At 37.7% G+C, this 22,464-nt stretch overlaps 2 protein-coding genes across 3 annotated transcripts in view; both read left to right on the top strand.

The window, feature by feature from the left end:
* Nucleotides 1-3,674, top strand: part of kif5ab (kinesin family member 5A, b) — a 78,513-nt gene extending 74,839 nt beyond the window's left edge. For both annotated transcript variants that reach the window (XM_023954895.2, XM_078947091.1), the window contains exon 29: nucleotides 390-3,674. The gene's annotated coding sequence lies outside the window, so the exon portion shown is untranslated. The remainder of the gene's footprint in view (nucleotides 1-389) is intronic.
* Nucleotides 3,675-8,200: 4,526 nt separating this feature from the next.
* Nucleotides 8,201-21,256, top strand: soat2 (sterol O-acyltransferase 2). Its single transcript, XM_004068681.5, has 16 exons — nucleotides 8,201-8,364; nucleotides 9,840-10,010; nucleotides 10,278-10,336; nucleotides 10,528-10,664; nucleotides 10,760-10,813; nucleotides 11,349-11,456; nucleotides 13,287-13,569; nucleotides 13,697-13,772; nucleotides 15,755-15,839; nucleotides 16,612-16,657; nucleotides 16,898-17,027; nucleotides 17,954-18,051; nucleotides 18,275-18,373; nucleotides 18,513-18,648; nucleotides 19,085-19,230; nucleotides 20,812-21,256. The coding sequence occupies exons 2-16, from the start codon at nucleotides 9,932-9,934 to the stop codon at nucleotides 20,866-20,868; spliced, it is 1,593 nt and encodes a 530-aa protein (XP_004068729.1). The 5' UTR covers nucleotides 8,201-8,364; nucleotides 9,840-9,931; the 3' UTR covers nucleotides 20,869-21,256.
* Nucleotides 21,257-22,464: the final 1,208 nt, after the last annotated feature.

The raw sequence follows: 22,464 nt of genomic DNA, 5'->3' as shown, positions 1-22,464 counted from the left end.
TCTGTCATTTTTTTTTGTCCATTTAAAATTACAGACTGAATATGTAAGCTAAAGTAATGAATTAGTTTGAGTCCCTTTTCCTTGCTTTGCCAATTTTTTTGGGAACATATTTTTTAATTCAGAAAACCTAAGTATATTTGCACAGATTGGATGACTTTTACTATGGAAGCTGAATTTGAACCCACACTTCAAATTCTGCAGTTCTGACTGATTTCCAGAACAAAAATAAAACTAAAAATAACAAACAGAACAAAAATAAAGTAACACGCTCTGTTTGTCAGTCATTGTGTGTCTCAGGTATTGCTGGCACTTCTGTTCTATACATATCTGCAGGAAAACATCAAAATATCACTCTTACCTAAAGTTTCTCTGTTTGTCTCTTTTTCCAGGCTGCTGAATTTGTCTAAAGCCTCCTCTGTAAATCTGCATGCAGCTCATCACTGTCCTTCCAAACTCTTCTTCCTCTCACATCTTCACCTCCTGTGAACTGTTCTCATCTTTTTCTTTCCAAGCCTCTGCTTGCTTCTAAGTGGGTGAGAGTTTGGCAGGTCTCACATCTCAAATGCAGGGCCTGGCAGCGTGCATCTACTGCTGCACCCCTGCACCAGTGACTTCAACAACAACGTGATGAGAAACCCACAGAGGAGGAACAACAGGTGCAGCGCAGAAGATGAACCACTAGAATGTGCTGTTTGACACTAGGGAGGGGGTTAAAAGACCATGTCAGTCAGAATATCTGAAACATAGATTTCTGATCTCCTTAGTTGTTTAATGCACATTGTTTTTCATGTTGGTCTGAGAATCTAAATTTTCTTTATATCCAACATCCTATTAGGTTGTTTATGTTTTGGTAAAAGAACAGCTAAAGAGCAAGTATAAAGTTTCCTCTCACTTTAACCAATCAATGTTATTTTGAATTAAAGGATTAAAAACAGAAAATTAAGATAATCTAATAACTTATTCCACTTTTGATAAACAAAAATCCATTTACAGAGATCTGATAATTGTTCTAAAAAACATTCAAATTAGTGTCTATTTAGGCCCCTCCCTCTCCGATACCATCTTTTTCTAAATTTGGTTGATGTCTGCCGTTCAGACAAAGTAAAGCTTCTCAATCAAACTGGGTTTTAAAAATAAGGCATTACTTTAAAACAATACAGATATATGTATTCTTTACTTTACAGGAATGGCCGGCCTTTTTTTATACTATATAAGATAAAAATAAAGAAATTGTTGTTTTTTCCTGTTTTTGTTAAACTCCATTCCAATGATTTTGCTTTTTTTTGTAATTTAAAAAAAAAAAGAGGTTTTGCGGAACATTATTTGAAACCATTCAAAGACATCCAAACAATGATGTATGGAATGAAACACTTCATTTGACCACAATATGGTTGTTCTGATCAGATTTTACAAACATGGACTCCATGTAAATTATTCATTCAGATTTTCCATGGTTGTTAACAATAACCGCAGCTTACTGATGCAAATCAGTTGTTCCGAATTTTAAACAAAAACCAAAACATGTGAATGTTTTTAGTTTTAAAGAGGTTAAAGAAAAAAAGTTCCCAGCTTTTTGTCATCAATGACAAATTGCCTGTTTGAAATTCATCATGTCATGCATGGTTGAGAGGGAAATGTGTAGCAGCTATTTTTATACTCCTAGATTTATTTAAAAATAAATATAATATATACAAATATATGTATTATTTGCTTAATTTAAATGTATTACAAAAGATTATTTATTTATAGTTTACAACAGTTGGATGTGATCCATATATGTTTTTTTTCTTTGTGAACAGAATGAAAATGATGAACCTCCACAGTTTTATGCATGCATGTGAGCAGCAGCTCCTGTATTTAAAGTCTTGGTACTTTACTGTAAAGAAAAATAATCATTTCCTATTGTAATCTACAACACATGGGCCATATGACTCAAGGGTTATTGCAGGTTATCAGACGCTGATGCAGTTCAGCCTGCTTGACTGATACACGCTCATTGAGATAACTTCTGATCAGCCTGTGATATTTTGACCTTTGAAAACCAGATGAGCCGTAAACTTCAGAGAGGGGTGCTGTTGGAGATATCTTTGTGGATATGTCGATAATCTTGTTATCTCTGATCATCAATGACTAAGTGCCACCCATCGTATTCTCTCTGTTGAACCTCCTGATCAAACAGTCAGGATGAGGGAGTTAATGGTGACAGTTAAAGATGTAGAGTGGTTCTCAGTTTCTACAAGGGAGTTTTCAGCAGTAAGATTTGGCTTAAGCTGGACCTGTTTAAAAGCTAGTTTTTAGTTAAATGACTAAAGTATTAAAGACCCGCACCATTGACAAAACGTGTTTTATGTGTTTTAACATACTCTTCTGCCATTTTTCTGATTATGGAGGACATATTTAAAAAGTATTAAGCTTAAAATCGAATTTATGATCATTTTTTTATTCAAATCGTTGTAAATCAGGAGCAGACAAAAAATATGCTGTCTGGAAAAAATATGCTGTCTGGAAATACGCTGGGTGGGCCACAAGCTCCCTGCTCTGTTCCATTCTGACGCATCCACTTGCAGACAAATAGATCCATGTATGTTTAGTTTTCCTCGTCTGAGCTGGCACCTGGCTCAAAACTGTACGACTGGATAGCTTTAATATTGCTTGTAATTTTTGTTGCACCAGTGATGTTAGGTTGGGGTTGTGAGGGGTTGTAAGCTAGTGAGAGAGTGCAGATGGGTGATGGGAAGTGGGGTGTGGGTGCCTGCCAACAGTCCTGCCCACAATTTAGAGGCAAATTTCTAATGAACTCCCTCTGCTCTGCAGAAACTATGTCCTGGAAAACAACACATGTTTTTGGATTTTGATTAAAAAAAGTAATCATAATTAAAAGACCACTGGCAAACTTTGAAAAGATCAAAAGATGAGCGGAGGGGGTCTTTGAGTATCCAGCTTAAATGATCATTAAGGTGTTTATGTTCAGTAAAGACCCAAGGCAGTCTGGTGTATTTTAAGTTTCTTTAATACTTTAGATACAATACACCAGGAGCCACAAAGAAATTCCTGTCAAAATAAAGTATGCAGTTGGTCTTTCTATGTTCTGTTTTATTGCTGAGCTACAAGTCATTAAAGTTCAACATCTCATGCTGCTGGGAAAAAAGTCTGGTAAAAAGTGTATGCAAAAATGAGCAGAAAGGTTATCTGAGTTTGGAACACAATATTTGTTCAGTCTGAGGTTCTCTTGGAGGTCAGAACGGGCATAAAACTTCAAACTGGGTGTTTACATAACCTGCAGAAACCATACATCAACTGTGAAAGGTTAGCATGCTATCAGTGCAGGGAAACAGTTTTTCTTCTGGTATGTACTCTGGTAGCACGTTGAGATTTATTTATTGACTGAATATGTTTTTTTCCTTTGTTATATTAACTGTGATGTAAGCCACCTGAGAGCATTTCATTTTAGTGTGTTTCACTGTGTGCTGAATAGCAGAAATAAAACGATGAATGGTGGAGTGGTTAAAAAAAGGCAGTTGAAACTAAAATGTCTGTACAATTGTGTGTGTTTTCTTTTTTTTTGGCTTGTGTGTGGAGTGTGAATTAGTGCATGGAGTATTCTCTTTTCGTAACTGCTGAGAGGCAGCTTTGTTACCTGATAAAACTCATGTCAATAAACCTCATACTGTGTCTGTTGCCTCTCCGTCTGAACAAACTTTGATGGAATCGATGGGATTTGTAGAAATAGCGCCTAACATTTCCAAATGTCATCCAACCATTTTCAGATGCCGCTGAATCCCCTTCAGTCTCACAGGGATGCTGGAGCCTATCTCAGCTGCTGTTGAGCAAAGGCAGGGGAACAACCCTGTACTCCGGTTTATAAAGATCTCCATCAGTGCAGAGAAAATAAGAGCCAGTTATGTTACATTTTCTACTTTTTCTCCAAAAACTCTCTAGTTATCCACTTTCAAGTGCAACTGTATCTAAATGTATGTCATAGATACAATAAAACCTTTGCATGTACACTATTGATTATAAAAAAATGTCAACGTCTTTTAGACGTTGATTTATCCAGGAACGAGAGGCATTTCCTGAATAGAGCAAAGTGATGAGAAAACCAGGTTTTCTCAGTTGCACATCTGGGTCCTCTTTTAGCACATGCCAGTAGCGGGGTAGATTCAATTCAAATCCATTTGCTGGAGATTTTTTGAAGGTTTGATGCGGCTCATCTGCTCTACAGTTTGACATTTTTTCCAGAGATAGTCTTTCACATACTTTGGCTATAATAAATGTTTGAGTTTCTATTTCTTTTCTATCATCTTGAACTCCTCTCAAAATTCTCTTGTGACCACTAGCTTCAATAAGGCAATTTCACCAAGAGCGCTGGTTTATTGGACATTTTACTTTTTTTTTTACCCTTCCCTATAAAGCCCAGAGGCAGTTGTGAGGGAGTAAATATAACAGAGCAGCTTGCATGAACCCATCAGCTGAGTCACACTCATGAAGTGGCTTGAATTACCTTTCTTTGCCAGTCTGGTGGACAGTTTCAACATCATTGGGTCATCTTGACCTACATGTGTAAACTTCTTTCAATCCAGTCATTTTATTGGGGAAGTCTGCTCAGAAGTTTACAAACCCTGGAAGAAATCCTAATGTCTTCTTAGAATGTGAATGAAAACACAAAACTTTTTCCCACTCATAGTTACTGGTTGGGTGAAGCCATTTATTGTCAAAGAAAATCTGTTTTTAAATCATAATGAAAGCAGAAACGTCCCAAATAACCCTGTTCAAAAGTTCACACTAGTTTTAGACTCTGTTCTGAAAACATGCACACAAGCTGATACAAAAGCTGATACATCTGTGTCTTGTTTATCTGTCAACAATGTGTGTGCACAAAAGGTCTCAGAGTGTCTGGGCTCCCAAAAGACCCTTACATCCTTCATCCAGTGCTGCATTGACACTTCTGGATCCTGAGTCATGGGTGAAACTAAAGAGTTGTCAAAAGATCTATGGGAAAAGGTAACTGAACTGTACATAACAGGAAAGGGATATGAGAAGATATCCAAAGAACCGACGACGCCAGTCAGAAGTGTTCAAACTGTGATCAAGAAGTGGAAATTGTGGGGTTCTGTTGAATCCGAACTACGAACTGTCTGAAAAACTAAGGCGTGGACATTTCAAAATGCAAAATAATGAAACACCTGAAGAAAAATAGGCACCGTGGTCAAGTTGCCAGAAGAAAGCCTTTTTGTGCAAATGCTACAAAATAGCTCGTTTACAATCCGCCAAACATTACAGAGACCAAAGTAATTTAGAGTGACGAGACCATAACTGAACCTTTTGGCCACAACCATAAACACAACATTTGGAGAAGAGTTAACAAGGCCTATGATGAAAATGACACGATTCCTACTGGAAACATGGAGGCGGATCCCTTTTGGTTTGGGGATGTGTGAGCTACAAAGGCAGAGGAAACTTGGCCAAAATTGATGGCAAGATGAATGCAGCACGTTATCAGAACATACTGGAGGAAAACTTGCACTTTTCAGCTCGGAGGCTGACGCACTAGGACAGTTCAACATGACAACCATCCAAGGTCAAGTCTACCTCTCATTGATTTCCACAGAATAAAGTGAAGGTTCTGAAGCGACCATGATTGATGAGGATTTGAAGGAACTCGAGCTTTTTAAATAAATGCTGACACTGTCTGATTTTCACATATTTGTGATAAAAAATATCTGACACCACAAAAAAAGTAAGCCCAAGTTTTTGAGTACTTTATTTCCATGAGAGTATCTCACGGAAAGTTATTTTCAGTAACTCTTTCTTTTACAGTGTTGCCCTCATAGGGAATTAAAGTGATAATTACATGGTACTTAAAACAATGTACATACAATAAGTTAAAAATTAAACTCAATGTACTTTTTTAAGTACTTACCCTGTCTTTAAATGTGGGAAGTACCACATGTTGCATGGTGCACAACTCAACATGTAATTACCATTGACTGTATAAGTCATTATTTATTACGGTAATCTGTTTTTTTTGTTTTACATTATTTTTACATTTTGTTTTCACTCCAGTGTTTTCCTCAGAGGCCTCCTTCACATCAGTGATTGAGCCTTATCAGTGAACAGGGTTGCTGCAGTGGGCTTACTGGTGGGGTTACGCTGGTTTGGCTTCTTGCTTAGATCTGGGGGGGGGGGGTGCTGTGTTAGCGTCCTCATGAGTGGGGGTCACTAGTGTGGACATGTTGTTAAAACACTGTTTCCCCACATCAGTACATCTTATTAGTTAATTTATTAGGCATTATTATGTTGTGAGTGTGTTGGGGGGGTGGGTTGTGGACATTGCACGTATTTATATTTTTTTTTTTACAATGGTCTCTTGTCTTGCATTTGGTTTTTAAAAGTGGAATATTTTGTAAAATGTTTTTATGTGAAGCCCTTTGAGTCATAGTTCAAATCAAAGTTTGATTTGATTTGAAATGATAAGAGAACTGAACAGAGTGAGTGTGGTGTCAAAACGACATGCTTCCAGCTCCAATCAAATAATGATTACTGTCAGGGTCCGCTCGGCAGAGATTGAGCCACAGGACAAAAAGATCTTCAAATCAGGGGTTTTTATTTTACCCAACACAACACGACAGGGGCTCAAATTAAAATGGGGTCAACTTAACAAAAATGTAACGGAGCGAATCAATAACAAAAGCTCAAACCAACTGAACTCAAACTGACCCCCCTACAGGAAACATTAGGGAGATTTTATACTGGCTGATCAGACCAATGACACAATAGGGAGGGGAGCACAAATACAAAACATTCAAAACCTAAATACTAATTAAAGTAGTAAATTACTAGTAATTTAACGCTTCAACAGAAACTGAACTTGTACCTCAAAGCAAGCTTAACATATTCCAAAAAATACAAACAATAGTCCAACATAAGAATACAGTTCGTCTTTCCCCTCCATCTTCTCCAAATGGAAGTTGTCCATGCTCCTCCCTTTCCAAGTCATCAGGAACTTCTTCAGCTCCTCCCACTGCCACATCATCAGGAAGTTTCCTGCTCCAGCCTCTGCCCCAGCATCAGGCCTCAAACAGAACTAAAAGAATAGAATTACTCAAAACAATACAAAATTAACTAAATGTGTGCACAAGTCATTAAGTCAACTTTGTTATGAAATGTGTGAAATAAAATGAAATGGTTTATTCAAGAGAAAAATATAACAAATGAACTTAACTTCGCTGTGGGGCAGTGGGTTCTGCCCTCACAATTACAGTCGCCATTTTTTCATGAAACGGACGTCACCATGTTGGAGCCAGACATCATCTGTAAGCAGTGATTAGTCTGAGCGGGTCTGAGTCAACATCTCTAGGGTCAGTCCCTCTAGCCAATCAGGAGTGACCTTGTTGGAAGTTCACACCTCTGCCACTTAAAAGCGGGCTCGGATAGAATCTGTTAATCAAACATTTTGAATGTTCGTCATGGGGGCCAGTGGGAACCACAATTGAGGCATCTGATTGGCCAGTTAATAACATAAATAACTTTGAATAAAGACAGAATTTCAGGAAAAAATAGGATTATGAAGAAGATTTTTAAAAAGATAGCAGAGCAGGAATGATTATTCTGGCAAATAGAATGACTGAGTCATAGGTATTTATTTCTCAATAGAAGTCTATGGTATTTTTGCCTCTTGGAGCCAGCGGGTACTTCCTGTTTGGAACGTGAGGGTTGGAGCGTCACTCAATCCAGTTCTCCTATATCGTCAATGGCAAATGCCAAGTAGGTACCACATAAGTAAGACCCAAATAGTTCCACATAAATACAGCAGAAGTACGATGAAATTACCACTTAAATACCCTTTAACCCTTGTGCTATCTTAGATGACCTCACCCTTACATTGACGTGTTCTCCCATGACAAAGGTGGATAAAGGTGGAAAGATTTCATGTAATCATGGACACCAGTGAGGTTCACAAATCATTGAAGAAAAAAGGTTTAGCGCACTGTCTAGTGGGTCTAGATGACCCAACTCCCAATGTTAAGGTGCCTAGGATAGCACAAGGGGTTACAAGAAAGCATAAAGTTTTAGTTATATCATGTACATACACTGTACCATATCTTGTATTAGACCTATTGTCAATCTAAACTTTCAGATGAGTCCCTGAAGTGCATAACTTCAAGCATCCAACAGCAGAGTTCACGTTGGGTTGGTCAGGAGAGGATGGCCTGTAAAAGGCAGAGAGCCAAAAGGACAAAGTTCAAAATCAACAGAGAAAAAGTACACAGATCGCTGTGACACACATCTGCTGACACAAACAGCAGCTTTCTGTCAGAGAGACTCTGCGGCTGAAACTGTCTGTCATCCAGCAGACAGAGAACTGTGAGTACACATCCAACTGGCTTCACTTTGGGACAGTAGATTCCGCTGTGTTTGCTGACGGTGCTTTAATGAGGAGCAGTAATTCAGTAATTGCTCTCACTAAGAGTGACGCAAACAATTAGTGTTCTTGGATAGCAGTACTTAAATAATAAATGTGTGCATTTAACTACATTTTAAATGTATTTTTTATGTTAAGAGATTATTAAATGTATCTTTTTCAAAATGTGTTTTGTCTCACTTTAAAATAGAAAGACATTTTTTCTTCATCTATGAATGTGTTGACCTTTGAGTTAATGTGAATTTTATCTGACCATCCAAACAATGAACAATTTGAACTATTGGATGACGTAATTTCACTTGTTTCTGGATAGGCTTGGCAATATAAACACTATTTTCTACTGTCCCTGTTCTTAGATATTTGTTTGGACATAAATTTGTTTAATGAAAAGGATATTCTTTTAAGTTCATATTTTACAGATGTTATTATTTACATATTTGGTTCCTGTTGTCTAAGAAAATAAGATCTGGTATCCAGACTTTAAGACCTAAATAATTGGCATCAGAATAAAACACTTCACTACCTTCTATTAAATAGAATAGAATAGAAATGAGGGGTTCAAAGGTTGATTTGCAGCTGGAGCTCTTTCAGCTCTACCTGAAGGTGCTAACACCCATTTTTGGACTAAACTAGTTTCTTCTTCTTTTCTGAACATAGAAGGAGAAGCTCACATTTTCAAAGTGGTTAAACATTTTTTTAATCAAAAGTTCATACAAGCACATATTACTAATGAGAAAAATGAAACAGTTCATAATTCAGTAAATCTGAGTAAGACCAACAATGAGTTAAATCATAAAAAAAATAGTTGTTCCACTGCTGGTTATTGTGTGTAGAATCTGCTCACAGTGCTTCTCGTGAGAGCAGATCAAACAGAATGAGTTAGTAAATGAGGTCACTTAGAGTCTTTCAACTCTGTAGGAATACGTTTGGCAAAATTTGTGTGTATCTTATCTGCAGCATGTAAACCTTTTCTGGTGACTTTATCATTTGTTTACAGTGTTTGGTTTGAACTGCAGTGACTGTTGATGTTGTGAGGGTAGATCCTTTCGAGGGTTACCGTCGTTCAAACCTGTATGATCACAGATGCAGCTGATGCAGGCTGTCAGAATGAAGCCGAATATGGGAAATTCTTTTGTTGGAACAGAGAGTGAAATCAGCTGAGACGGTTGCGTCAGCGCTCCCTGTGGGTCATCACACTTTGAAACACCATTCAGAGGAGCAGCAGTGTTTTTTTAAAATGGAGACGTGAAGAAATTAGCGAATGCTTGGAGACAAAGCTTTGACTGCATTTGATGCTCATTAAAACGTTTAAACCATAAGATTGTTTCTCAAAATTGGGTTTATCTATGGATACAGATAATTGAATTATTGTTTGATTTTCACTTGTATGTTTCTGTTTCATCCTTTCTGTTTGTAGAGTACCAGTGTTGCTGAGAATAAGCAGACCCTTTCATGTGCAGGACTTGATTTCTAGTTCTCGGACGAATCCGTTTTAGCGCTGTGGTAACCATGACAACTGCAGAGCAACCGAATGGGTTAACACATCGGAACACCAAGACCAGTCAGTCAGATGACAACTTCAGCCATGGTAACAAATAAAAATTAAAAATAGCAAAAGTTAATTTTTTGTGAATTTCTTAGGAGTGATTTTATTTTGTGTCATGTACCAAAGAGAACTTTTTGACAAAAGCCACAAAATAATAACCAAAGTGCTTTTGTTCTTTGAGGTTGTTAGTATTTTGTGAATGCAAACCAAAGCTTGTCGTGTTTTAGCTCAGCTGCTTGGATCTCATTTACTGAGTGTGAACTGAAGCAAATTAGATGTAACATTAAGCATCTGCTCTTCACTTGACAGTTGGGAAACATGAAGATGAAATGGATAAAGAATATAAGAAGTGGAAAGCATATTCTCAGGTACAGAATGACTTCACTTCTTTCTTTGAAACAAAGAAAATGTGATTCTGCATTAGACAGAGAACAATTTCAGTGTATCGATGCATACAACTCCTGCTTTATTCATTCTTGACTCTTTAATCAGACATAGATATTGAAAAGAATCCTGCAAGTTCAGAAAGATCAACATTTATCTGATCTTTTGTCTCTAGAAGGTAAAGGTGAAAATTCTGGAGCAGATCCAGGATCAGCTCGGTGAGATTCTGGACAGAGCTTTGGCCGAGTCCTTCCAACCTCCTGCTCACTTGAATACTACAGCTATGGGAAAGAAACTGAATAAACAGTCTGGGTGAGAGAAATGCATTCAAAATGCTTGCTACATTGATTCTTCAGTTCCATTTAACAGCCACACATGCCTGACGCCTTCTCTGTCCCCTGTGATAGGTCTCAGAGGATGGACGACGGGAAAGTGTTTGTGGCACGAGCATCACTGCTGGAGTAAGAACAGAAAAGTATTGAAAGATGTATCATTAAAAGCAGACATTGTTATCTATCTATAGACATTGTTATACAGACATAAAAAGACATTTATTAAAGATAGGCGTGTAAATTAATGCTGTAGGAAAAACTCATCTTTTTGTTGTATGTTTTGAGATTATTCAAAATGTACGCAGCACTTCATAGATTGTGGTGTTTTAATCATTGCCAGTCCCAGTCCTCAAGTGTTAAAAGAAGGGGAAAAAAATCCTCTATATTAAATAATTAAATTAAAAACAAAATTACACGTATTTTACCAATTGAATTTTTGGAGCAGCTTCAGACAAAAGATGCTAATCAACTTCAATGTGCAGTGTGGTCTTTTTTGTACCATCTAATGTTATTTTCTATTAAATACATTTTATAAGGATTATAAAAACATCTAACTTGTGTGGTACATGTGTTTTGACTGACATTTTATAAAGTTTTTCTTGCCTATGAAAAATGTTGACGATATTTGGGTCATGTTTTCATTTTGTATGTTTCTCTTCATCAGTGAACTGTTTGAGATCAGCCACATCCGTACCATTTACCACATGTTCATAGCTGTGCTTCTCATCTTCTGCTTGAGCACCCTCGCTGTGGACTACATTGACCAGGGCAGGTCTGTATGGCATCTACAGATGAAAGATGAACTGAAGGGAAAATCCCAGAAACTGTGTCAATAAAGCATCAGGCAAACATGCAACACCAGGGATTCTGCCAAAACACTATGGTTGACTAAGTGTCTGTAGTTTTTAATTTAACATGACCAGCTGGTGTGGGACCATTGACCATTTATGACACCTGGACTAAGTAAGTGTAAAGTCACCCAAAGAAAATTGCATATTTCCGGTTCCAATGAGATGAATTCAATTCAGTGGCCATTTTTTCGTGGTACAAGTTGGAACCAGAAATCATCAGTAAGCAGTGATTGGTCCGAGTAGGACTGAGTCATCATTTCTGTGCCAACCACTCTTGCCAATCAGAAAAGGGCTTGTTCACAGTCCACACCCCTACCACTTGAAAGCGGGCTTGGGAGAATCTCTCAATGAAACGTGAGGCCACATACTTCTGTGGAGGAAAATACCATTTAAAAAATTTTTTGAATTAGCAAGAACATGTTAAAAAATGTAGTAGAGCAAGAAGGTTATTCTGATAAATAGAATGACTGAATAATAGCTGTTTATTTCCCAATAGATATATATGGGATTTTGGCTTCTTGATGCCAGCGGGTACTTCCTGTTTGGAAAAACAAGGGAGAGGGGTCACTCCGTCCAGTTCTTTTATACAGTCAATGGCTATGTCTGAATGCCCCTCCTCCTACTAGCTAACTACTAAAAATCCCTGGGTTTAAATATCAATTTGGACACCATGCTGACTATTTTTTCCTTTGTTTTTTAAACAGTAATGTGACGTCACTGATTTCCCAAGATAAAAACTTAATAAATAGCCAATTAACATTTTTACGAAGGACTATTATGAAATCACTATCTATGTGTTCTGAAGATGAAAACTTGGATAGTATAGGATAATGGACACACATGAAAACAGCTGTGGATAATTAACAACTTCAACCTGGTCTGACTGTGATAGGGGAAAACACAACAGAACATGACAAGAGCCATAATACTTACTGAAAAAAAAACAAGATCACAATCCTCTCAAATTCATTCCAAATTGACCTTTACATCATTGAGAATGTGTCAAACTATTAGTGATAATTAAAAATGTTGCTTTTGTCTGAGAAGGGCAGCAGGAGCAGAAAATGACCCACCCTCCAAAACAAAACCATCAGATTACCCCCCCCCCCCCCCTTCTCCTCCTTCCTTATGTTTATGACACTGCCAAGTCTCTATATTAACATGCAGCAAATATAATGGAACTCAATTACACCCGGAAGCATTTCTCATCCATCTTCTGCTCTGCCTCATTGTGCCTCTCGCTCTGAGCTCTTTCTGCTCATCTGGCAGCAGAAAGATAACAAAATCAATCCCTCTGAGCATTCCTGCTGTGGCTTTGGGCGGCTTAGTAATGATTTGGTTTGTTGTTTGCAGTTTCAAACAGTTTTTTTTATGTAGCAGACAACTCCACGGCTATGTAGCTCACTCACTGTCTGTTAACATTGATTCCAAACAAAATAAATGGATAAAATGAGAAGCTGAATTACTCTTGTATTGCAACGTCTAAATTAAACACTTGCCTTGCTTCTCTTTTCACTTCTGGAGAAACTTTTCATTTTCATTTCATGCCTTACATTGTTTTTAAGAGCTTAACATGCATAAATTGGTCAAAAGAGCATATAAACACCTGTTGGAAGCTTAAAAGGTTGCCCTGAATCCTAACTTAACTTTTCTATTTTACTTACCTATACAAGTAAAAGTTTTTAGTTTTTTCCCTTTTGTTTATTTAAATGTTTTTGTTTTTTTCCATTTTCCCACTTCACAATTTCCAGGCTGGTCTTGGAGTTCGATTTGCTGTTCTTTGCCTTCGGAAAGCTGTGGACCGTGACCTGGGTTTGGGCCGTCATGTTCCTTTATACTTTGTCAGTTCCCTTCTACACCCTTATATTTTGGGGTTCCTTGTACCACAACTCCCACTTTAAGTTGGGGCTGTCTCTGAGTACAGGGCTGATCCTATTTGCTGTACAGACTTGCATACTGGGATTGTTCCCAGTCTACATGGTTGTGCATCACCAGTTGCCTCCTGCCTCACGTTTTATTGTGATTCTGGAACAGGTAAGCACTAGGAGCACTCTTTTTATTGCTGCTCTTGTATTTTTTAACCCAAAAACAATTTTACCAGCAATTGCAGCTGAATAAAAGAACATTTAAAGATGAGCAACAATTGTCTTTATTCTTTCAGATTCGATTTCTGATGAAAGCCTACTCATTCATCAGAGAAGTGGTTCCAGTTATATTGAAGAACACACCCAAGAAGGGTAATGTACCATACTATTTATAAATTCAGGTTTATTTACGCCTCAGGCACTATCATTACTCACAGTGAAACACGACAAAAATAACAAAAGAAGGCCAAAGCATGTCACCTGTAAAGCAATTGACAAAAAGGTTTAACTTAACAATTGACTCTCATTTTGTCATAAATTATAAAAGTCTGTAAAAGGCTAGATATTTTTGACAGTTAGATATTCATTTTTTAAAATAAGATTATTCACTGTTAACATCGTTGAGTTAAAATATCTGAACCCCAGGGATTTATGGTTATTAAGGTTAATTCAAAAGCAGGTAAATGAGTAGAAAAAATTACAGAAATAAAAAAAAATTTGAATCTGTACAAACATGTTGGAGGAAAAAGTCTTAACTTTGGGCAAATGTAGTTTCATCATCCACCCGTTTTCTAGTTTTTGCTTATTCCTGTTCAGAGTCACAGGGTTACTGGAGCCTACCCAGCTAAGGATGAAGACAGGATAGACCCGGGGCCATTTTACGCCAGTCCATTACTGTGCTAGTCAAATAATTTAAACTCATTTTTATGCCAATCTGAAAAGGTCATCTAAACGACCTCACTGGAAGAAGAAAGAAGTGGCCCTGCCTGTGCTGTTTGGCGAACACCTCATGGGGGATGCAAAAGTTCAAGCAATTTGGGAGAAAAAATTGTAAAAAAAAAAAAAACTCCAGTTGCACAAATGTCACAATTATCATCATGACTCGATATTACCAATCATTTGCTTTGACTTGTTAAAAGCAGATCACATGTTCACTGTCAGATTCTCTTAAATTTAAACAGTCACAAATAAGGTCTACTGCCCAAAACACAATGGCTGTGGCTAATTATAAGATTAAGATGAAAAAACCCAGCAACCCACCTGAAGTAGATTCCCCATACAGGTCTTTGAGATGCTTATTAGACTCTCTTTCAATCACACGGTGCGATTCTAAATTTGGAAAGGAACTCTGAAGCGAGAAAAAATGTATTAGTAATTCTTTGAATCTGCTCTTTTTTTCTTTTGCTTTAAAATAAAATGTAATTTAGTTTTTTTCATCTAAAACATTTATTTGGCACTTTGAAATTGCCTCCTTGCAATTCAAGAGATACCTGAGAAATTAAAATAAAAAAGTGTTTAATAGAAATATTTTTTTATGTAAACTACTCAGGAAAAACTTTGACCGTGTAAAACTGATGAAAAAACTGATGAAAAACACTGTGTGTTCTGAATGGACACTAAATAGAGTGCTTAAAATTTTTAAAAACATTATAACATAAAGCAACATTGAAATAGGCTCAAGAAGACACCACGTAGTTAGTTGTTAGGATAAAAAAATTATAAATCTGCACACAGATGAAAATGTTATGTGATTTTTCAAATAAGGGTCATATATTTTTTGTTAAATAAGATAACAGACGCAAAGAATTGTGTGAAGGGTTTGGTCACAATGTTTGAAAAGTTATTTTTTTCACAGAGAATGAAACCCATCATGAAAATGTCTTTGAAAAAAAATGCCCAGATACAGACATATTTATGGTTTGTCAATGCAAACTTCAATAACAGAAAATGTACAGCTGTAAGCCAGTTTGTTTAGTTCAGTGGTTAAATATGATCTTCAGGAAATACATATAAAACAACCTGAAACTGTAAAAATATCAGCTTAACTCAAAAGGTACTGCGAAGATTTAAAATAGCTGTTGTTAATTAGCATTTACTGCTAACGCTGATATTTAAAGTTCAATGATCTACTTTAAACCCCAGTTGTGTTCAGGCAATTAACATAAATACTTTGTTTCATGTTTTATATTTATCATCCACAAAAGCTGAGTGATGGCTTTGTATTCATGTCAAAGATTGCAATTTTTTGTTGCTTTTATTTTCACCATTGCATAGCAAATTTGTGACAGAATTTTCATCATTATTACTAAATCTTGACTGTGTGAATGAAAATTGGGTTTCTTTTGCTCTTCTAGGTGAAACTCCTAGATTTCCAACATTTTCCAGTTATCTGTACTTCCTCTTCTGTCCAACACTCATCTTCAGGGAATCTTATCCTCGGTAAGAAATGCTGTCTGGAGCCAAAACACTTCGAGAAGATGCACAATTTAAATCAATTTCATCTAAGTCTTCAAATGTGTGTGCAGTAGTCGCAAAGACAAAACACACCACCAGTACTCTGTTTTGAACTTTTCTGCATTTACATAACATAACGATTTTTATTGATCTTCAAAAATGATGCCATAAAAAGCATTTATACACATATTTGTTGGTCTTTAAGTTGGAGAATCATTCCATTCATTCCACTCTACTTGCACAGAGATGTTAGGACTGATCTGGTCACTTTGGACATACTTAGACTGTAACAAAAAAAATTCTTTAAGCGTACCACTAATCCTTGAGCAGCTGGATGGCTCAGTTGGCTTCATGCAGGGCTGGCACATGGGAAATCAGGTTTTGTTTCTCAGGAGGCAAGATGGGCTTAATCTAGTGTGGGTCCCACAGGGGGGGCCTGAGTCTGGGTCTCCCTGTGTCAGTCCCCAGCTCAGATAAAATGCAGGGTTGTGTCAGGAAGGACCTTTTGTATAAAAATCTCTGCCAAATCAAATGTGCAGAGCAGTGAAGGCTGCTTTGCTGTAGCGACCCTTGAAGGGATGTCCAAAATGTGAACAACAACATCCCATTAATTCTTGTTGAACACTTTTCCCTTTTGCTGTGAAAATCCTTACTCAAATCATACAAAATTGACAATGAGCATATTGGAGTATAGGGCTCACAAGTTGCATAAATGTGGTCTGTGCTAATAGTTTGCATGTTGTTACATTTGTCACAGAAACAACCAGATTCGATGGAAGTACGTCTTTGTCACATTTGGAAAGGTGAGACACAAATCTGCCTTAAGTTAAAAATGTTACTTTTGATTGATATGAATATCTTTTCTTACCTATAAATCTTTTCTTACCTACCTATTTACAGGTAAGAAAATATATTATCATGAATATCATGAAAATACATAGTAACTACAGTTTTGTTATTTTTGAGACAGCTCTTCTTTTTCACTGATTCACCCTCTTTTTCTATTCTAATTTTAATTTTTGATTTTAAACCTCAATTTGTAGATTTTGGGATGCCTTTTTTATGGATACTTTATCCTGGTGCGTCTATGCATACCAGTCTTCAGGCCTGAGATAAACCAGCCCTTCAGTAAAAGGACAATGGTTCTTGCTGTCTTCAACTCCATATTACCAGGTAATGTCTGTCCTCATAAAACTTCACGTCTGCATTCATGAGTCAAAATGCCAGATAAGAGTCACAAAGACTTCCTCCAATAAAATTAGTAATAAATTAATTTTAAACCACGATCAGTGTTAGGTGGCCTGTACCCGCTCTGACATGCCCTCACTGGCTGAGTGGGTGCCACTCGCTCTCCCCGTCTGCCCCTGCCACCCTGGTCAAAGCAACCAAATGATTTTTAAAAATTAACTTTTTTCAAAGTGGCGGCTTTTCTGTTGGTTTAAGCTCCATAGCAACCATAACATTTTTTGGTCACCTTGGGGTGATGAACAGGCCTACATAATTGGGAAAGTACACTTCAAAATCTACAACTTCTAATTCAACTTTTTTTCCCGAGTAAATTCCCAATGATGGGGGAATGTGTTAAGAGGCAATAGATCAAAATCCCTAGGAGGTATAAATTACTTCAAAAGATTTTTTTATTAGAAAAGTCAAGATGGAAGCTTCTTCCTAAAGTCAAAGGTCAACACATCTTCAGTACTGGTTGTAGATTTGAGATGTTAGGTGTAAACGTTTGTGTAGATCCCTCTCACAAAAGTTTTTTTTTTTCAAAATTGTGGGAAAATGTAAAATTGGGGGATGGGGGGTTGGTGTTCACTTTGCCCAAAATTCACCAGGTACTGAGTGTGTGAGTTTTTGAATATCTGGTGGGGTCAAATTTTCACTCAGAGGTGCATGACTGCTGAGGGGCATAATTATAAGCACCTAAGCAGGTACTTGTGTTTTTGAGTCACTAACTCAATTTATGAAGTTTGCCTCAAAAGTTTAGGATTAATATTCCTTTACAAAACACTGCTATCAAGTTTGGTTGTTTTTGAGGAACCTGGGAATCTTCAAAGACATGATCTTCCTCCTAAAATTCTAATTGCTGTGTGTTTCAGGAATTATGCTCCTGCTGCTCTGCTTTTTTGCCTTCTTACACTGCTGGCTTAACCTCTTTGGGGAGCTGCTGCGTTTCGCTGACAGGATGTTCTATAAGGTAAAAGACAAGGTTAATTGAAACTCAGGAGCTAATCCTATTGATCAAAAAAGTTCATCTGCAGACTATCATTGATTAGCAGTAATTAGTGTCCTCACTTGTTCTAAACATCAAATGCTGCAGGTTTTGGCCTCACTCTGTGTCTTCTGTAAATCTGGTGCATTTTGGACCCTTGAGAAACTTTTTTTTGACAGCTAAACTTTTTCACTTTTTTGCGGTTCAGGACTGGTGGAACTCTACGTCCTTTGCCAACTATTATCGCACTTGGAATGTGGTTGTTCACGACTGGTTGTATTACTATGGATACAGAGACTTCCTCTGGGTGAGCGGAAAGCGCTCAGATGTTTGAAGTTTGCTGTAAAAGTAGTCTGTCTCATTCGGAAGTGCTTTTTGAAAGTTTAACACCCGCTGATCCAGCCAGACCTTTGAACTCTGACCCGGACTGTCTCTGATCCCCGCAGCTGTCAAGAAAAAGGTTCAGAGCAGCTGCCATGCTCTCCGTGTTCATCGTCTCTGCTGTCGTCCACGAGTACGCCTTAGCCATGGGATTTGGCTTCTTTTATCCCGTCATGTTTTGTCTCTTTGCAGTTTTTGGAGGTGAGGGGTGTCCTCAGTATAACAACAAAAAAAATCAATCCCACTCTAATAATATGATCTAAAGACATCATGTGCTTTGGTGAAGTAAAAGGATGGATATAGCTCTAAACACTTTTTTATGACTGTCAGGATTTATAAGGATTTTTTTTCTGAAATCCAACTATTGTTTTAGTAAAATCTACACATCTTGTTTGGAGCTTTTGAAATATAATTCTTTTAAATATTTTTGCTCATCATTTGTTTCTGTAACAGACATTTGCCAAAAAGAAATTCACTCTTAAACTTTGATTTTTTTTTTCTGTCATTCACAATGTCAAAGAATTTTAGTACTTTCTTGAAACTGTTTGTTTCCATTCTTGTGTTTGTCTTTTGGAATTTGAAAACCAAAAGATATTTGCCACCATCAAAATAATCCCCTTGTGTTTTCTTCTTTTAGTTGCATTCAACTTTACCATGAACGACAAACGACAAAGTCCAGTATTTAATGTCATCATGTGGGCGTGTCTCTTTCTGGGTCAGGGAGTTCAGGTGTGTCTGTACTGCCAGGAGTGGTACGCCCAGATACACTGTCCACGGACCGGGGTACGTTCTGTGACACATGGAACTGCAGTAATCTCTCTGTTTGTTTGTCTGTTTTAGTCTTCTTGAGGCAAGAGTTTTTGAGTAATCCTTTAATTCTAATGCATTTTTGGGGGGCTGACAATACAGTGATTCGTTTATTTTTAAAAAACATCAGAACAATTTTTTTCAAATGTACTTTTTGGAGATTTGCATTAAACTAGTTTGTTCCGCCAACGTTCAGGACAGGTTTAGCTAAATACATGCAGAGAAAACTTGACAAACTTAACATTATACAAAGGAAAATCTTTAAAAAAAAAAAAACAATTATGGCAGAAAATCTTTTAAAACGGTTTTTTGTTGTTTTTTTTTAGTGAATACATGTTGCACATTTTCCATGTAAGAAATTTCGCTCATTCGTGTTACATGTGGGATATACGTAATTCATGAGTGTTTCTTGCGTTCGTCGATGTGCACAGATGTCCGTTGAGGGTTTTGGCCGACGGGTCTTATCAATTTTGAGCTGTGATATTTTTGGTCGGTGGAGGATTACGCATTTTGTTTGTATTTTAAGTAGTTTAAGGCAACTATTGTGTAAATCTTATGCAATTGTGTATGATTTTTGCATGATGCATATGCAATTTTGAGGCATTCCACAACCGTTCCATGTACGTCAGCGTATCTCTAATGGATCTTTCACGCATGTACCACTAATGTTTAACTTTATATATACGGAGCACGTATGACGTTAAAATTACATAATTGATGCACAACTCACTGATAAATTGCATCTAAACAGCCCAATAATTTCACCCGGTTTATGTTCTGCGTTGATTTGCATGTTCTTTGGGTGGTTTTTGTGTGGTTTATTGGTACTTCTGGGTTTTTATTGTGGGTCACTTGTGATACATCTGTAAAAATGTCACGTAAACTTTTTCCATGTATATTCACATATGACCATTTTTCATCCGAGCAATATGCGCACAATGTATGTAGTGGCTATGACGTGACTCGACCTTTAGGAAGTCAATAACTAAACAGCGCTATTGTATTTAAATGCCCATTGAAACAAAACATCATGAATAAAACAAACTGCTCACAACACAAGATCATTCAGACTGTCAGTGGTGGGAGAGATAAACAGCTTTCTCCGCTTCAATATCCCAGTGTTGTCATCTCATCCTGAGACATGATTATTTATCGGCACACATGGAAGTCCATCACAGTCATTCACACATATGATTACACCCCACAGCAGTGGTGAATGTGTTTAACCGTTCGATAGCCTCCTACTCACATTCGGCTCACTCTCAAAGATGGTGGGGATTTTTGTGACAGATGGACACAGATGTACTTGGTATTCTTATCTCCTCCATGAATTACCCTCTTCGTTCATCCTTCACCATGGAAACCTTTACAGCATGCAGCAGAAATCACATTCAAAATGGCCCAACTGTTGTTTAAAATGCTTAGACTGTCTGCAACCTGAAAAGTGTAGGAGACGACAACGTTTACGGGTAAAATGCAATCATGGATTGCACGTAAAGGGAAGAGGGGCGGTGCTGCAAATGTGACTCAAATGACTGATCCTCTTTTCATCAACAGGATAGTTTCTGGGAGATTGTGCTGCCTCGATCCTGGTCCTGCAGCTACCAGACATGAAGCTGCCCGTCATCAGAACAGGAGGGGTCAACAGATAATAAAACCACGGCGGATTAAAAACCAAGAGGGTGGAGGGGGGAGAACAAAGGATTCCAGGACACAAAAATGCAACAGAAGATGTTTTTGTTGAAAATGTGACCTTTTTTTGTAAATCGTGTCATTGAGATGTGATGTGAGATAGCTAGAATTGTCAGGGGCAAGGTAAAAAAGGCTTTTTCCATTTATAACGTTCTTCTTAATTAAATACAATGCAGGGAAAACAAAAAAAAAGTACTCTGTTTACATACAATGCAGATTTTATTGTGCTACATATTGTATATTCACCTTGATGTAAATTCAAAATCATACTTTTCCTGATTTCTCAAATGAAGATGTTTTTTAAAGAAGACTTTTGTGTTGAAATGCTTTCCTCAAAACCCTTTATTCTAAATATCCTAAACTTTAATAGGAAATATCTGCCTATTAGTGCCGCCTTTCAGTTTTCCTTATACATTCAAAACGGAGACACCTGGAGGTCAAGAGGCAACCGTACAACAAGGATCCGCCTCCCAAACGGCTGTCCCTCTGAACGTATTCCATGTTTAGTCCTGACTTGGTTGACATTCAGCTGGCAGGAGCTTTTCTACACAGCAGATATGTTAACCAATCAGCCACAAGCTGCAGCGTCTTATCAGCATGCCACAAAGCCTCAGCTTGTCTGCCTGCAATGTCATACAGGAAGAAGAGGATTATCTTTGACACACTATTTGCATTAGTGATGTAATGTAAACTGATATAGCAGAATATTAGAGCTCCGAGTGGGAAAAAGCAGACAGAGATTTCAACAGAAATGTGTTTAGCGCTGACAATAAAAATGAGGTTTTTACTTGTATTTTTGCTCCCAAAATAGGTTAATATCCTTTCATTTAAATCAAAATGAAGTTATATTTTTGCTGCCTTTATTAGTGAGAGATCTTTAGATCAGGGGTCGGGAACCTATGGCTCGCGAGCCATATATGGCTCTTTTGATGGTCACATGTGGCTCGCAGACAAATCTTTAATTATAGTTTTTTTTTTTCATTAGACCAGTCCTTCTCGGGCGCGTTGCGATGCCAGAGGCGCGCAGTAGTAGCGGTGCTTGGAGAGAAATCTGCGCCAGCGCTATCAGTTACTATTATCTATTATTTCACAGAGTTTGTACCAGCTGGAAACCTGTGAATTGCCGTGCCTAAAACTGCGCGCTCCCGTCTCTGAGAAAGAGCGCGCAGATGCGGGGACGGGATGTGTGAGGGAGAAAGCAGAGGGGGGGGGCGAGGGGTTGTGGGGACCGGCAGCAGGTGAATCGCGCAGGGATTGTAAAAACGTAAAACCCGCTGCCTGTCACTCACTGCAGCGTGTGAGTGTGTGTTTGGCTCCCCGTCTGCATGTGAGCAGTCTTTGTCACATCTACAGAACATTCAGACCTACGATCACGTTTAAAGTCTCAACGCCTGAACGAAGCAGAAACTCACCACGTATCAACCAGACTAGACCATCAGCAAAACTACCACGAGAAATACTCATCATTTATTAGCAACAGAATAACAATGTTATTAAAAAGAATCCACAGACTTATTG

Source organism: Oryzias latipes, chromosome 5, assembly GCF_053564925.1.
Source record: "Oryzias latipes strain Hd-rR chromosome 5, Olatipes_Hd-rR_3.1".
NCBI lineage: Eukaryota > Metazoa > Chordata > Actinopteri > Beloniformes > Adrianichthyidae > Oryzias > Oryzias latipes.
This window is presented reverse-complemented; position numbering and strand designations above follow the sequence as displayed.

Coding starts and splice junctions, on each gene's coding strand:
- soat2 (XM_004068681.5), top strand. CDS start 9,932: ATGACAACTGCAGAGCAACCGAATGGGTTAACACATCGGAACACCAAG. Junction 15,840..16,611: donor TTCAGGGAATCTTATCCTCG/GTAAGAAATGCT, acceptor CATTTGTCACAG/AAACAACCAGATTCGATGGA. Junction 19,231..20,811: donor TACACTGTCCACGGACCGGG/GTACGTTCTGTG, acceptor TTTCATCAACAG/GATAGTTTCTGGGAGATTGT.